This window comes from Nicotiana sylvestris, chromosome 1, assembly GCF_000393655.2.
Source record: "Nicotiana sylvestris chromosome 1, ASM39365v2, whole genome shotgun sequence".
NCBI classification, from domain to species: Eukaryota; Viridiplantae; Streptophyta; class Magnoliopsida; order Solanales; family Solanaceae; genus Nicotiana; species Nicotiana sylvestris.
Window position 1 is genome coordinate 179,407,178 of NC_091057.1, and position 15,079 is coordinate 179,422,256.

Sequence of the window (15,079 nt, forward strand, 5' to 3'; positions counted from 1 at the left end):
CTATCTTAAGGTCACCATCCAAATGCCTTAAGAGTGTCACTCCATCCAACTCTTTACTTAAGTTATCTATCATCATGTCTTCTTTGTTAGATAAGATAACAAGATTTTGGATGTAAGACTCCATCTTTGCAGCCTTTTTAGGGTAAAGAAAAGGGTGTACTACCCGGCAAGATAACAAAAAAAAGTTATAAGCAAAAAATATTAGAGGCATGCTTGATGTTTAAAATACTTTCTGCAGAATATTTAAAAAACATCCACATATTGTTTAAAAGATGTTTCAGGCATCATGTGGATGTTTCAAACATCATGTGGAGATGTTTCAAACATCATGTGGATGTTTCAAACATCTAATGTTTCAAATATTTGAAATATCTTTCAAACATTAAACATTTATCAGAATGAGCCTTACCGGGCGATCTTTGATTTGAAATGGATCAGACCTGTCATTTCTATTTTTTTTAAATAGCCACCTCTTTATCCTCGGCAATGTCCTCTCTTCTGGATAGTCTTTCGGTTGCAATTGAAATATGGCTTCAAATGCCCAAGCTTACATTGTGTGATAAAAAAGTAAATTGAAAATTTTATAAATAACACTAAAATAGAAGTAATGAACAAGATTTATTTAGTTAGTATGAAAGCCAAAGGAAATCCGTAGAGGTTATACGAGTCACCCTTAGATTGTTGACGATCTTTCATATCTTTCATAAGATAATCAATAGTCAATGGGAAACTATTTCGGCCCTATGAATAATTGTAGAAAGACTCTTCTGTGGAGGCCAATCTGACTGTAGTTTTGGACACACCACAGTTCGAATCCTTGGGCAATAAAATACAGTGTACAAACCAAATTAAGCATAATGCATATTTGTATTTTTTTTATTTTTTTGGGTTCAAATTTGATCAACTCAAATATTATTTTACCGGTTACAGACCTTTTTCCTTTTGCAATAAGTTTCCACAACTCTTCACCATCAAGAAGGTACTTTTGAAGCTTCGAATTCGTGTAAGAATATCTACAGTTGAGTCCAGTTATTATGGCGAACTAAAGAAGGCCAAAGCGAACTTGTAATCTTTTATAATCAAACCATAACTCATGGATCTTCTCACACAATACTCTATGGAGTGGAAGGCCATGCAATATAGATGCTTGAACTAGTGGTCTCTCAGGCAAATCCAAAAAGTGCCTGAAAGGACTACTCCTAAACTTGTTTTCGAGGCCTTCATCCTGCAATAACTTTCGAAACTCAACCATACCGGCTAATTCTAATGAACAGTGATCTTCTTGTTGAAGGTCTCATTATCATCTAAAATTATCTTGTACTTAAAGGGTGAAAGTTCCGATCGAAGCTTTAATATTTTAATCTCGCAACTGTCAGACTCATCCTCAGGCATCTCATCTTGTACATGATTTAAAGGTGTTGATTAATCAAAGGCACAAGAATAATTAATTTAATAATTAAAAAGATTTTTTTACAGTCATGTTTAGTGAAACATCCTAGGAAATATTTCAAACATTCAGAGAGATGTTTGAAACATATTAAGTTTACCTCAACAGATTGAGAAGGTGCATTATCATTCTTTCTTTTTTTTCTTCTTTCTGTCGCTACCTCTTTTTCTCCTCCTTCTCCTCCTCCTCCTTCTTCTTCTTTTTCTTCATCTTCTTCTTCTCTTGAAGCTTCTTTTTCAGTATTTGATACTGATGCTTCATTATCAATATCTATCTCCTCTTCTCTTTCATAAATTATTGTCTCCTCTTTTGATTCTTCTTCATCAACATTTGTCTTTTCTTTTCTTACTTTCCTTGTTTCCTCTTCTTCTTCCTTTTCTGTTTCCTCTTCTTTTTCTTTCTCTGTTTCCGCTTCTCTAGCATTCCATCCTAGTACATTCTCGGTTTCCTCTTTATTTTCTTTCTCAATTTCCTCTTCATTTTCGTTCTCTTTTTCTTCTTCTCCAGCATTCCCTCCTTCTACTACCTGAAAAGGTTTGGCTTCCATTTCAGCTACAATTGATTTTTGTAGCTCATCCTCCTGAGATGTCTTAATTCTTTTGCTAGATCTTTTGGAAGGAGATTTATCTCTTCCTCTTCCACCGGTTTTTGACACACGTCCCTTTGCCATTTTATCTGCAAACACAAACAAGTAACGACCATCAATAAAATAAATAAATAATTTGTTCCTAACACATAAAAAATAAAACTATAATATTTAAGTATTCTTTGGTGAAAAATCTCAGTGAGATGTTTGAAGATTCATATAAGATGTTTCAAACATCTCAACAAGATGTTTCAAACATCTCATTAAGATGCTTTAAGATATTTGAAACATCTTAATGAGATGTTTGAAACATCTTACTGAGATATTTCAAACATCTCTAAAGGTGCTGCATTGAATGGTCATACAAGATTGAGCTTAAGAGGTAAAATCAATTTTCTGCCATCTACAAATACTAAGCAAGATTTAGTAATTTAAGTTTCTAGCTAGTTAGATGGAGTTTGAAAGAAAGCTAGAAATGTTCATATTATAGTTCTCCAAACTTCTTTATCTATACGTCTCTATCAATTATTTTTTTAATTACTAAAATAATCAACCATCTCATTGTGATAATCAGGTATCTTTTGTTGAAACATCTCATGAATTGTTAAACATTCTTACAGATGTTTCAAACATCTTATATAAAGTTTCAAACATCTTAATGATGTTTCAAACACTCAGCTCAAAGTATCATTAATCAAACCGAGATAAACATTGCAATAACTTCACAATATACAACAACAACAATAATAACAGGAATATTTAACACTATCTTAAGATGTTTCAAACACTCAACTGACATGTTTGAAATATCTGGGCAAAAAAGTATTCTACAAATCCAAAAGAGAGCAATATAGTTATTTCATCATCATAACAACTAATTTTATGAGCACGTGGAACCATCATATTAACAGCTACAATTAAACAACATAAAAATATCAAATTTTCGGTCAAAAATATCAACTACACAACTCTAGAATTTACGCACAAAAACTACACAACAACATGAAGATACGAAAACACCCAAAAAAAATATCAATTTAGGGTTGAAATAACAAGTTTAGAGTTTGTCAATATGGTAGAGAAAAGAAAATAAAACTTACCTTGATGATGGAATCTCGACTTCAAAGCACATTTGAATGGAATGGAGCCGATTTTTGAAGCCCTATAGTACTCTTGAGTTTAGAGATTGAATTTGAGAGAAAAGTTAGAAAAATTTCAAGGGAAATCGTGTGTGGTTTTGAAAAGGAAAGAAAGAGAAAAGCTGGAAAAGTTGGAAAATTGTGTCAGATTAGAAGATGGTTTTTATTTTATTTTTAGTATTTTAAACTTTACCGCAAACTTTTTTAATTTCTAATTTGACCCAGACCACCACTAATCCTTCTTAATTAGTCAGCCTTTTGTTAATCAAAAAGGGTGTCCCAAATACTTACACAACACTTGAGATTGTTATGATAAAAATCAAAATATGGTGGATGTCTACTCTTCCTCCATGATCTTTCTCTCAAATGGTTAATGACATATTCAATGACATATTTTCTATGTTCAATGACATATTCCATGACATATTTTCTTCACTTTTCATGCCTATATAAAGGCCTTGTAATAGATAGGAAAATACACACAATTGAAGAAGAAAATCTCTTCCTTCTCTCTATCTCTATTTCTTGTTCATGTTTTACTAAATTGCTTTTATTTCTTGTTCATGTTTTACTAAATTGCTTTTATTTCATAACACGTTATCAGCACGAGTCTCTAACCAATTGTGTATATATATATATATATATCTACAAAAAATTTCCTACATCCAGAAAGATTACAATTAGAAGCCATACATATCATCACATCATTAAATGCAAAGAGAAACTACATATGGTAAGTAATGAAATGTAAGAAGGTATGATTATCTTATACTTGTCATTCCTTTAAAATCTCATATGCACACAACTTCGTACTACACTTGTATTGCATAAGCACATATTAATATTACATCTTTTATATCACATGAATGGAATAAAATTTTCGAAGTTCTATATGTGAAAATCATAGTAGCAGTTAATTGTTGATATGATGCATGTCATGGTAACCAAGGATATTTTATATAAATTGTCTTATGCATATTTATGTGTTAACTATCTTCAATCTGTCCTGCCGCTTTTAACATTTTCTTTTACTTGGATGAATATTTTTTTTCCTTTTGGATTTTTACACTTGCATATAGTACCAAAAAAAAGGAATAAAAAATAAAATAAAATTGGTCATACTGATTAAAAGCATAAATCATCTTGAAGAAAACAAGAAATACTTCACATCTTTATCTAGGTTGATTAATTACTTCTTTGAAGTTTGGAAAACAAACCAGCTATTGAGAAAGTATACTTCATAATTTATGGTCGTATCATTTGAAAGCAAACAATGATTAGTATGACTACTAGAAGAGGTATTTTTGAGTATCCATAACCTACTTGATGTTTGCTACTAACTTACCATTTTTAAGTATTTTATATGAATGATGCACAAGCTACAACTGGTAAGTTGTTACCTATAATGTCACTTTTCAGGTAATATAAATGCTGAATTTATGTATTAGTACTATATATGTGTTGTTACCTATATGGTGTACTTTTGATAAATTTATTCACTAATTTCTTGGTTGAATTAAGCGAAGGAAAGTCATGGCGTTAAATCAAATCCAATAGGTAGGGTATACCCCGAAAACAACAATATTTTTGAGACAGACTCAATAAATATTATGACAATGATTTTATGATCCTTTTAAACTCTAATAGAATTTAGAAAAAATATTCTGACTACAAACGATTGTATTTCATATAGATGATACAAATAATTAATAAAGTTTTACGCTGATTTGAGATTTGTACACTTATTTAAGAAAGCAAATTTGATTTGCTAAGTTGCAAATTAGTTGTGTATAACTTTTTTGGCATGTGATTGAAATTAAGGCTTGAGAATGAATCTTAATATTGTTTAGCCTATTATGCCATTAATTGAGGAATAGACATCGGGATCAAGTCCTGATGCTCCATAATGATAAGAGTTGGGTTTGAGTCCCAATTTATTATGGCCTAACATGCCTTTATATTGGTAAGACATTGGGTTTGAGTCCCAATGTACCATATTGATGATATAATGATGACTAAAGAAAAATAATATATTTTTCATGAAAAGGCATGAAAATTGTCCCACTTGATTTGCTCCACTCTTGAAGTGAATGTGATAACAATGCATAATAAGTTTCAATGAAGACAAGTGGTTGAACAATGAACGTGGGCGTTCCAAATATCAAAATAATAATAATCATCAATATGATTATAAAAGGAGAACAATAAGGTTTCTCAAAATAGTCCTTCAAAATGTGAAGGCAATGCTTACCATCAAATTAGTATGAAAATAATAAAGCACGTCGTTGATTATGATCCATTCCTTGAAGAGAATGTGACTTATGATAAGCATTGATAATGCAAACCCATTTTTAAAGTTGAATGTGGCAATATGTGATAAAAGCAATGAATAAAGACATGCAATTCATGATTATATGAATACCACACAATTCACCTCTAAGGGAGGTTTGAGTAAAATAAAGAGAATAAATATTATTGTGTGGTCACATGAATATGTCATTGGTCGCGTACATGTGATACACCAAATATTATTTTGTCATGCCTTATAAAAGTTATTAAAGGCAAAGTTAAAGCAAGAAATGATTTTGCTTATGATGATTTTGACCATGACAATTTATTATGATATAATTTATCCGTGAAGGAGACATTTACCATATGAATGGTATGATAAAAGATCTTGTAGTACAAAAGTTGTTAAGAACTCCGGAAAAACTAATTTGTTACTACCCAGATGAATAAACTTATTCATGACATTGATATTGTAAAGTCTCAAAAGAAACTTTTTGAGTTTCAAATATATAAGTCAAAATGATTGGCATATTGAGACTATAAATGAAAGGAAGATTGAATATCTTCATATTTCTATAATCATACCGGGTAAATATGAAAGGTTACCCGATCTTCTTTCAATTTGTACTACACAAATATAAGCATGATGCTGGAATCATATGCCACAAGTAAACTAGAGGTTTACTAAAACAAATATTAATTGGCATGACCGGTTGACCATCTCGGTTCGATTATGATGCGAAAAATTAATTAAGAATTACATTGACATATATTGAAGATTAGAAGATTCTTCAAGAATTCTCTTGTGCTGCTTATTCTCATGATATACCAGTTAAAGGTTGGGATTGAATCCCTTGATTTCTGGAAGGAATAAAAGGTGATATATATATGGGCTCAGTCACCTGCCATGTGGACCGTTTACTGTTATATGATTTTAATAGATGCAACTATTTTATGGTCACATGTGCATTTGTTATCAACTTGCAGTTTGGTTTTTGCAAGATTGCTTGCTCAAATTATTAGAGCACAATTTCAGAATATTAATTATGATGATTTATCTTGATAATACTGGTTTAAATCCAAGTTGGTTTAGCGGAAATTGTATGCCTCCAATTATAGCTAAATCATTAGTTATGAGAACAAAACTCCTACAAATGAAATGTGGTATGAGATGTATTATTTAATATACACCAGCACTTGTACGCATCTAGCCAAGTTATGAAAATTTCTCCCTATTACAATTGGTTCAGGGTCAGGAACCAAATAATTTCTATATAGAAATATGAATGTGCTATATGATTTAATTATGCCACCAAAACGCACAAAGATGAGTTCCCAAAGAAGATTGGGAAATGTGTTGGTGATCCCAACATTAGGGGGAGAAAATGGATAGCTGAGAAAGTGATACGTGAAATAAATTATTATGAATACACATAGATCCTCGTACAAGAAAATATGAACTTGAAGTTCAAGTGATAATTAATTTATAAATTATTGTCAGACGCATTTGCTGACCCAAAGCTAAATGTCATATTTCAGCTGTTAATGCTCCAAATAGAAAAAAGTCCATGAGGGACAGAGTCTATGACACGCATGAAGCGTAACAGACCAATCGGTTCCAAAGATAAAACTCCTTGAAGAAGGAGAGGGGCAAAATGGTCATAATAAGGAGGCAAGTGCTCTAGAAGAGCACCACGACATAACACTTCGTAAGACCTCATGTGAGAGGCTCGGATACCTGAAAATAATAAGATAAAGAGATCTCAATAAGTTATGTCTTTATTGTGTAATAATTGAACCGATATAAAATGATCGTCGACGATACTGTTAACATAATGTAGCGCTCAATATGATTAATATTGACGAGGATCTTGAGATCAAATCTGTCATGAAATTTGGACGGATAAAAGATTGGCCAAATAAAAAATACGCAATGAAATTGACTTCACTTGAAAAATGTGAAGTTGGACGGATAGTCCAACACCTGAAAGTATAAAGTCAATTGAGGTATAAATGTGTTCTTGTGCGAAAGGTTCAAGTCGATAGACATAAAGACGACTTGTGGCACAAGAAAATTAGTAAATATCCTCACATTGATTATATGGAGACATGTTCTCTTATAGTGGATATAGTCACTTCAGGTTTTAATCTGGCAATATATGAAAAACTTGATATGCGTATAGTGGATATCATTGAAAGATTTAAATTGTCTTGGAGCATATTAAGGTTTCCAAGAAATTTATTAAACAAAGCTTCAAAAATCCTTATACGGATTGAAACAATCAGGGCCCATGTGGTATAATCGCCCGAGAGAATACTTGTTGAAAGAAGGGTATAAGAATAATTCAATTTGTCCTTGTGTCCTTATAAAAGGATATGGATTTGAATTTGTTATAATCGCCATGTATGTTGATGATTCAAATATCATTAGAACTCCCGGAGAGCTTCCTAAAGCAGTAGACTGTTTAAAGAAAGAATTTGAAATGAAAGATCTTGGAAAGACAAAATTTTGTCTTGGTCTACAAATTGAATATATGAAAGATGGAATTTTTGTCCTTCAATCAGCATACACTAAAAAGATTTTAAAGAGCTTCTATGTGGATAAAGCACATCCATTAAGTACCCCGATGGTTGTGAGATTACTCGATATAAATAAAGATCCACTCCGACCTCATGAAAATAATGAAGAGCTTCTTGGTCCTAAAGTACCATATCTTAATGCAATTGGTGCGCTAATATATCTTGCTAACACTACAAGGCATGACATAACTTTTTCAGTTAATGTCTTAGCAAGATATAGCTCCGTTCAAGGAGAAATTGGAATGAAATCAAGCACATATTGCGTTATCTAAGGGGGATTACCGGTGTGGGCTTATTTTATGGCAATGATTGCAATACCGATCTTGTTGGTTATGTCGATGTGGGGTATTTATCTGACACACACAAGGCTTGATCTCAAACATGTTATGTGTTTACATGTGTGACACTGTCATATCTTGGCGATCGACTAAGCAATTAATCGTGGCTACTTCTTTTAATCATGCTGAGATAATTGTTATTCATGAAGCAAGTCGAGAATGTGTATGGTTGAGGTCTACTATACATCTTATTCGAGACAAATGTGGTTTGAAGTGTGATAAACTACCCAAAGTTTTGTATGAAGAAAATACAACATGCATAGCCCAATTAAAGGGAGGATTCATAAAGGAGTTAGGACAAAGCACATTTCACCTAAATTATTGTTCACACATGATCTTCAAAAGAATGGTGATATTAATGTGCAACGGATCCGTTCAAGTGATAATATGGCTGATTTGTTCACCAAATATCTACCGGCGTCAACCTTCAAGAAACTAGTGTACAAGATTGGGATACGAAGGCTCAACTATGTGAACTAATGATCTCATCAGGGGGAGTTAATACGCGTTGTACTCTTTTTCCCTTACAAGGTTTTGTCCCATTGGGTTTACCCTGCAAGGTTTTTAACGAGACAACCAAAAGGCGTATTTCTAAATATGTGTACTTTTTTTCCTTTATTAGGATTTTTTTCCCATAAGGCTTTTTCCTAATAAGGTTTTAACGAGGCACATTATTTATGGACATCCAAGGGGGAGTGTTATGATAAAAATCAAAATATGGTGGATGTCTACTCTTTCTCCATGATCTTTCTCTCAAATGGTTAATGACATATTCAATGACATATTTTCTATGTTCAATGACATATTCCATGACATATTTTCTTCACTTTTCATGCCTATATAAAGGCCTTGTAATAAATAGAAAAATACACACAATTGAAGAAGAAAATCTCTTCCTTCTCTCTATCTCTATTTCTTGTTCATGTTGTACTAAATTGCTTTTATTTCTTGTTCATGTTTTACTAAATTGCTTTTATTTCATAACAGAAATGTCTTTTTTAACACATTTTTCCCATTTCTTATTATTCACCAAGTTACTGTAGTATACTATTTGAATAATAAAATAAACTTGACACGAGATTAAAACATGATAAGAAGTATTTCATCTTGTTGGGGTTTTTAAATTCTTCCACATACATATATATATATTGTATGATTGTACTTATTACTACATCTTATAAACGAGAAAAGAACATCCATGGGCCAAAGGCAAAGACTTGAATTGTCAATCAACAGAAAATATATTTCTTTCCTTCAGATAAAAACAGAAAGGAAAGTGGATTTCCTATGCAACTAAGAGTTGATGGAAATATCATACACGTTCACCATATGAAGACACAAGTCTGAAGGGATAAAGGTATACAGAGAACTAATCTAATGCAATTATTTACACGGAGGAGAGAGGGGGTGGGGATAATAGAAAAGGAAACAAGCTAAAAGGAGCATCAAGTGAGAAACATTGCATCAAGAAATTCTTCAAGCAGCAGGCATTGAGGTTGAGATGACCACGTAAGACAAATACTGAAGGCCATCCTGAATTTTACCAATGGCTGTGCTATGATCTGCACGAAGATTCTCCGCATATGCGTTAGCTTTTTCCTGGATTGATTTCTGCGGAACTTCTTGTGAATCAGCAGAAACACCTTTCACTGCTGCTAAATACGCTTCAGCAACTTCCGATATTCCTGCAAAAGTATAATGAAGCTAATCAAGAGGGATAAACGCCACTATTATAGTTCCCCTGAACTTTTAACACCAAAGGGGACATACCAAGAGCAAATGTGTTCTTCCCTAGAAAAAGCTAGATCGAACTGTTCCTTTATATGGATTCTTTAATTTATTTATTTTTTTATTATTATTATTATTATCATCATTATTATTATTTTGATAATGTTCCTTTATTCTTCATGCCAAGGGTAGACAAAAATGTTTTAAGGGAAGCAAACCTTCACACTTTCTCCAAGCTCAATGAGCTCATTTCAATATTACTAGACCAGTAAGATTAAATTGTTCATAACCAGGGGCAGAGAAAGACATCAAACAGTTGAAATAACGATCACTTAGTAAAGCGGTTCTCCGTAATGGGCCAAAGCATTTACGAGGATCTGGAAAACCAATTCAACTACAATGAAACTTTATACAGCTTGAGGGCAGAATTCACTCAACCAGAAGATTACTTCATTGTACCAATTCCCCACAGTACTCTTTTTTCAAGATAAAAGACTAGTATCCTACAGTATTGCAATATTTTAGCTTTAAAATTATAGCACTCCAGATCCATTCTAAAAATAAAAGTATCCCCACACACATACTTTTGGCAGAGAAACAATATACACCCACAAAGAACAAGCGATAAAATCGTAAGAGACAGTGAGCATCACACTATTTACACGAACGATTTGCTCATAGAACTTTCAGAAATGGCAATTTCAAGTTTGATCATTCTGATCCAAAAAGGAATTATTAGGCTATCTTCTTAGACCAGTGTGTGGTTCAACAGGGTTATATCGATAGAAAAGGAAATCAAATGTCAACTTGTTCTTCAGAATATGACATTCAATGAGCACAGCAAAATGCATGAATAGATATTTGACCAAGCCACAGGAAGAAATAAATAATAACAAACACAAAGCGCACAATCATAAATCACAAAAATTCTGTTATTTGTGCATAACCCTAACCATGTGCTTCGTTTGATGACTTTTTTTAAGTTTTTATATGCAATACCAGAGATCAAACAAAAGGTATGTGATCCATAAATATTAGCAAGGAAACAATGGACGGCAGATGAAAGACTACAAAGGGAAAAAAAGAAACAAGATAAAAGTCACAAAAGCATGCAATAATATGTTTGACACAAATCTACCTGTAATAAAGCTGGAAGAAACAGCTTCAACACATCCAGTCATTGAACATGCCTTCGCTCGGATTATCTTAGCCCTTTCAATTGAATCCTCAGGCCAATCCATTTTCACAATTTCCGCATCGGCATCTTGGTCTACAGCTTTATTTGCAGTTGAGATGATTGATTTCCCAAGCATTACAAGTTGACTCGCAGCAAAACAGCACAACTCAGAAAGTCTCTGTGTATATAAGAATAATCTGTGAGAAGCAGATCCTTTACTCCCAAAACAGAAGCTGCTTGTTTCTTTGATTCAAAAGAAACTCGCAGGCAAACCAAAATATATTATACATACATGGACACCCTCTGAATGAAGTGTATCCAGTCTCCGAGCAGTCCTTTGAATCATGTCATCGGAAGCTAGTCCAACCAAAACATTTGTAAATCTGCAATTCAATGAAATCCAAAACTTAACACCACTATCCCAGTTCTTAGCAACTAGACACAAACTTTTAGATAATCACACTACTAAGGCATAAGAACTCTGTCTAGATTCACGAACCGTCCACATTTCAGTCACATACTCCCTGCCCTGCTCCCATATATTTTTCAAGAACTGGATGCTTGGTAAAGCATATTAAAGTAGAAGGAAAAGCAGAAAAAAAAATCAAAAACAGGTAAAGCATATTAAAGTTCAATCTTTACCCTGCTGCCAATTCTGCAGCCTTGTTCACACTAGAATCATGCAAATTCTTCACCTCATCAGTGCTATCTGCAATGCCAGTCTCAACTTTCTTCCCTTTTCCTGACTCTGTACTACTTCCATATACTTCAGAACTCAAGTCAAAAATCTGTTGAACCTCTTTAAGTTTTCCATCATATGAAGACCTTTGATCAGATGGAAGCTTCGCTTTTCTTCTGTTGAACAACAAAGCATAATGGTTGGACAATGCCTCCAGCTCCTGCGTGTAATTCATATGATAAGACAAGGGATTTACGGGATGAACTCAACTAGGTATTGGATCAGTATGAGTAGGAAGTGACCTCCAACTGCTCCGGACCTCCATAAATATAAAAGCATCTATCAAAAGTAACTTCCTCATAAAACTGATCCTTGTCTGTTTTTCCTCCCCCTTCTTTGGTGTTTGGGTCAACTCCAATACCAGTTTCTGAGATCAGAAGATCCATAGTTTCTTTTCCAAGTAGCTCAAGCGCATGCATCCCTTTGGCAGTAAAAGCTTTTCCAGTCTGCAAGAAATTGCCCAATATAAACTGCATATTAAGGCACACTCCCCTTGCCCAAAAAGATAGAAAATCAAATTTGTGCAAATGGCAAACCTCTAGTATGGATGGTGCAGCAGAACCAGTTGTGGCAGGTAAGCCACCATGCTGAACTGATTCAGCAATACTTAAAGCCGATTCCTCAAGCCTGAAAATACAAAACAAAATATAATTTCTTTGGCAATTTGGGCATTACTAAACGAAGAATAACCGGGTAATGACTCAAAACTGGTTAACATTGCAGGATCACAGAGTTCTCATGCTTAACCTAGAGGTGCTTAATTTTCCATGTTTCCTAACAGTTGGAGTTTGCAACTGCTTTTCTTAGTCCAGAAATATGTAAGCACGCAATTTGTTTTATTCCAGTCATTTTTCCACCTTAATTTGCCATAGGGAAATTTCACCAAATTAATGTGTCAAAATCATAGAAGTTTATACTATGCAGCATTAAATTAAAGAACAATGTAATATATAACTCAACAGACGTTAAACCAAAAAGAACTCCCTAATTATCCCCTAACAATCAGCTCCATAAAGTACAGCATTGTTTCTCAAGCACAAGATGAGCAACTGCTTAAACAAAATCTAAAAACATGGCTCCCAAATAGCTGGATAAACACCTCTCTGGGGTGAAGGTTTCCAACAGCACGACTAGAAAAAGTCATGTTGCAATTGTATACAAGCCGATATACATACTTGTGGACTAAATCGGAACCTCCTTTGAATGCGTTTCCTAAAGCTTGCCAAGCTCCTGAAGCGAAATTCTCGACTGAATGGTCAATAACTTTCAAACCCTGCACATAGTTTTGGAAGGTTAAAAGCATGACCATAGCAAACAATTTTAGCATATCTACTTCTAACCTTAAGATACTTCTGTAGAAATTAGCAAAAATTGGGGTGGAATGTTTATCAATATTCAATGCTCAAGAAGAACTTCCATTAACAGTTTGGATTGCCTACTGAGTCAACTAAGCAGCACAACAACTAGTTTGGTAGCACTTGCCTGGCCAAGAATTGAATCTTCACTAGCTTTCTCTAATTTTTCCAGAGCAGCCTTGCGTTTTTTGTCATTCTCGTCTTCACTTTCCTCTTCGACCAATACTTCTCGCTCATCCTCTTTTGAGGATTCGGAGTCTTCTGAAGCATCCTGCACATCTGCAAGGCTTTTTGCAGCTATTTTAGCCGCTTCAACAGCCTGCATAAGTGAAAACGCATATAAAAATAGCTGATGGAGGCAATCAAGTTTATGTTTAAGTGTGTTTCCCTGCCATAACCACAAAAGAACAAGTAACCTGCACTTGTCAGCAGAAAGTTGAGACATTAGAAGGGTGATAACAGGAATTATATCAACGAAAATTGAGTTCTGTAAAGTTTATTAATCTGAAGGCTTCAACTCATTTTGTTGATCTGGTGCCCTACAAAGTGTAGTCCTACAGAAAAACTGAAGGTGAAAAGGGGGGGAAAAGTACTAACTCAATTCAAATTGACCTAATGCCAACTATTATGTTCCTGATATGTTAACTAGTATGTTACTGATAATCATAGCAGAAGGAAATGTTAATGATCACACATGCTCTCATTTGGGAGTCTATCTGATTTCAGCCTTGGTACAAAATACTCTAAGTTATCAAATATAACTGACATCATCCAGCAATATTTGGCACCGTTCAGTTGAGGCATCGCGAAAATTGTAATAGGTACCATTTACTGAAAGGGAGTGTCCGAAACACACTAATTGTCTAATTCCTAGATCAGATGATAGATCTAGCAAAAACTCATTTTGTCAAAAATTTGAAATATAAATGAGTTACTCACAGTTCACTCACACAACTCGGCTAACAATGATAACATCTCATTAACCGCTAATTTTTATATATTATATCAAAATGAGGTAAAACAAACAGCAAAAGCAGCTACGTTACAAATGCAAAAAAAAAAAAAAAAAAAATAGGAAAAAAATAGAGTTATGAAATGTAAGGGAAAATGAGTACATTGCGGGAGATCTCTTCGGCAGCGGTAGTAGCAGCTTTCTGAATGTCCGATATATAAGAAAACGCAGAAAATCCCCAGCCTCCCCATCCTCCACCGCCGCCTCCTTGCGGCGGAGGTTGCTGAGCTTCCTCCTGCTTTTCCACTATCTCTTCATTCGAAGGCTTCGTCGTGTTTTCCGCCATTTGAGAAGATCGCAGTGTCGATGCAACTTTATTAGTTTTCACCGCCGGGAACTGGTAACCAAATTGAATCAAGTGATAGTCTTTGAGATCTTGTTTGTTAAGGCAAAACGTGCTTCTTACGGCGAAACAGGTAAAAGACGATGTCGTTCGGTATTACCGTGCACCGCTGGCCCGACGTTGGTTTTGCGCACAAAAAAGTAGGGCCTTTTTTTGTTTTTATTATTAAAAAAAAGAGGCTAGAAATAAGCTATTTTTGTAGTTTACAAGTTATAGCTGGTGGGTCTAGTGAAATTTCTTTCAAATCTTTTCAAAATTTTCGATTGTACAACAAAAACAAAAAAAAATATTAAGTACCATAATAAGTGATTTTTTTGTCTTTGGCATGTCCCTTAAGAAAATATTA

The 15,079-nt window shown here is 33.9% G+C and overlaps 1 protein-coding gene across 1 annotated transcript; it reads right to left on the reverse strand.

The window, feature by feature from the left end:
• Window positions 1–9,601: 9,601 nt before the first annotated feature.
• On the reverse strand, window positions 9,602–14,890 carry LOC104246216 (uncharacterized). Its single transcript, XM_009801981.2, has 9 exons — window positions 14,494–14,890; window positions 13,506–13,697; window positions 13,199–13,296; window positions 12,560–12,650; window positions 12,266–12,469; window positions 11,927–12,183; window positions 11,577–11,667; window positions 11,246–11,462; window positions 9,602–10,064 (listed from the first exon to the last, which is right to left on the reverse strand). Exons 1-9 carry the CDS (start codon window positions 14,674–14,676, stop codon window positions 9,856–9,858), a joined length of 1,542 nt encoding a protein of 513 aa, XP_009800283.1. The 5' UTR covers window positions 14,677–14,890; the 3' UTR covers window positions 9,602–9,855.
• Between the last annotated feature and the right edge of the window lie 189 nt (window positions 14,891–15,079).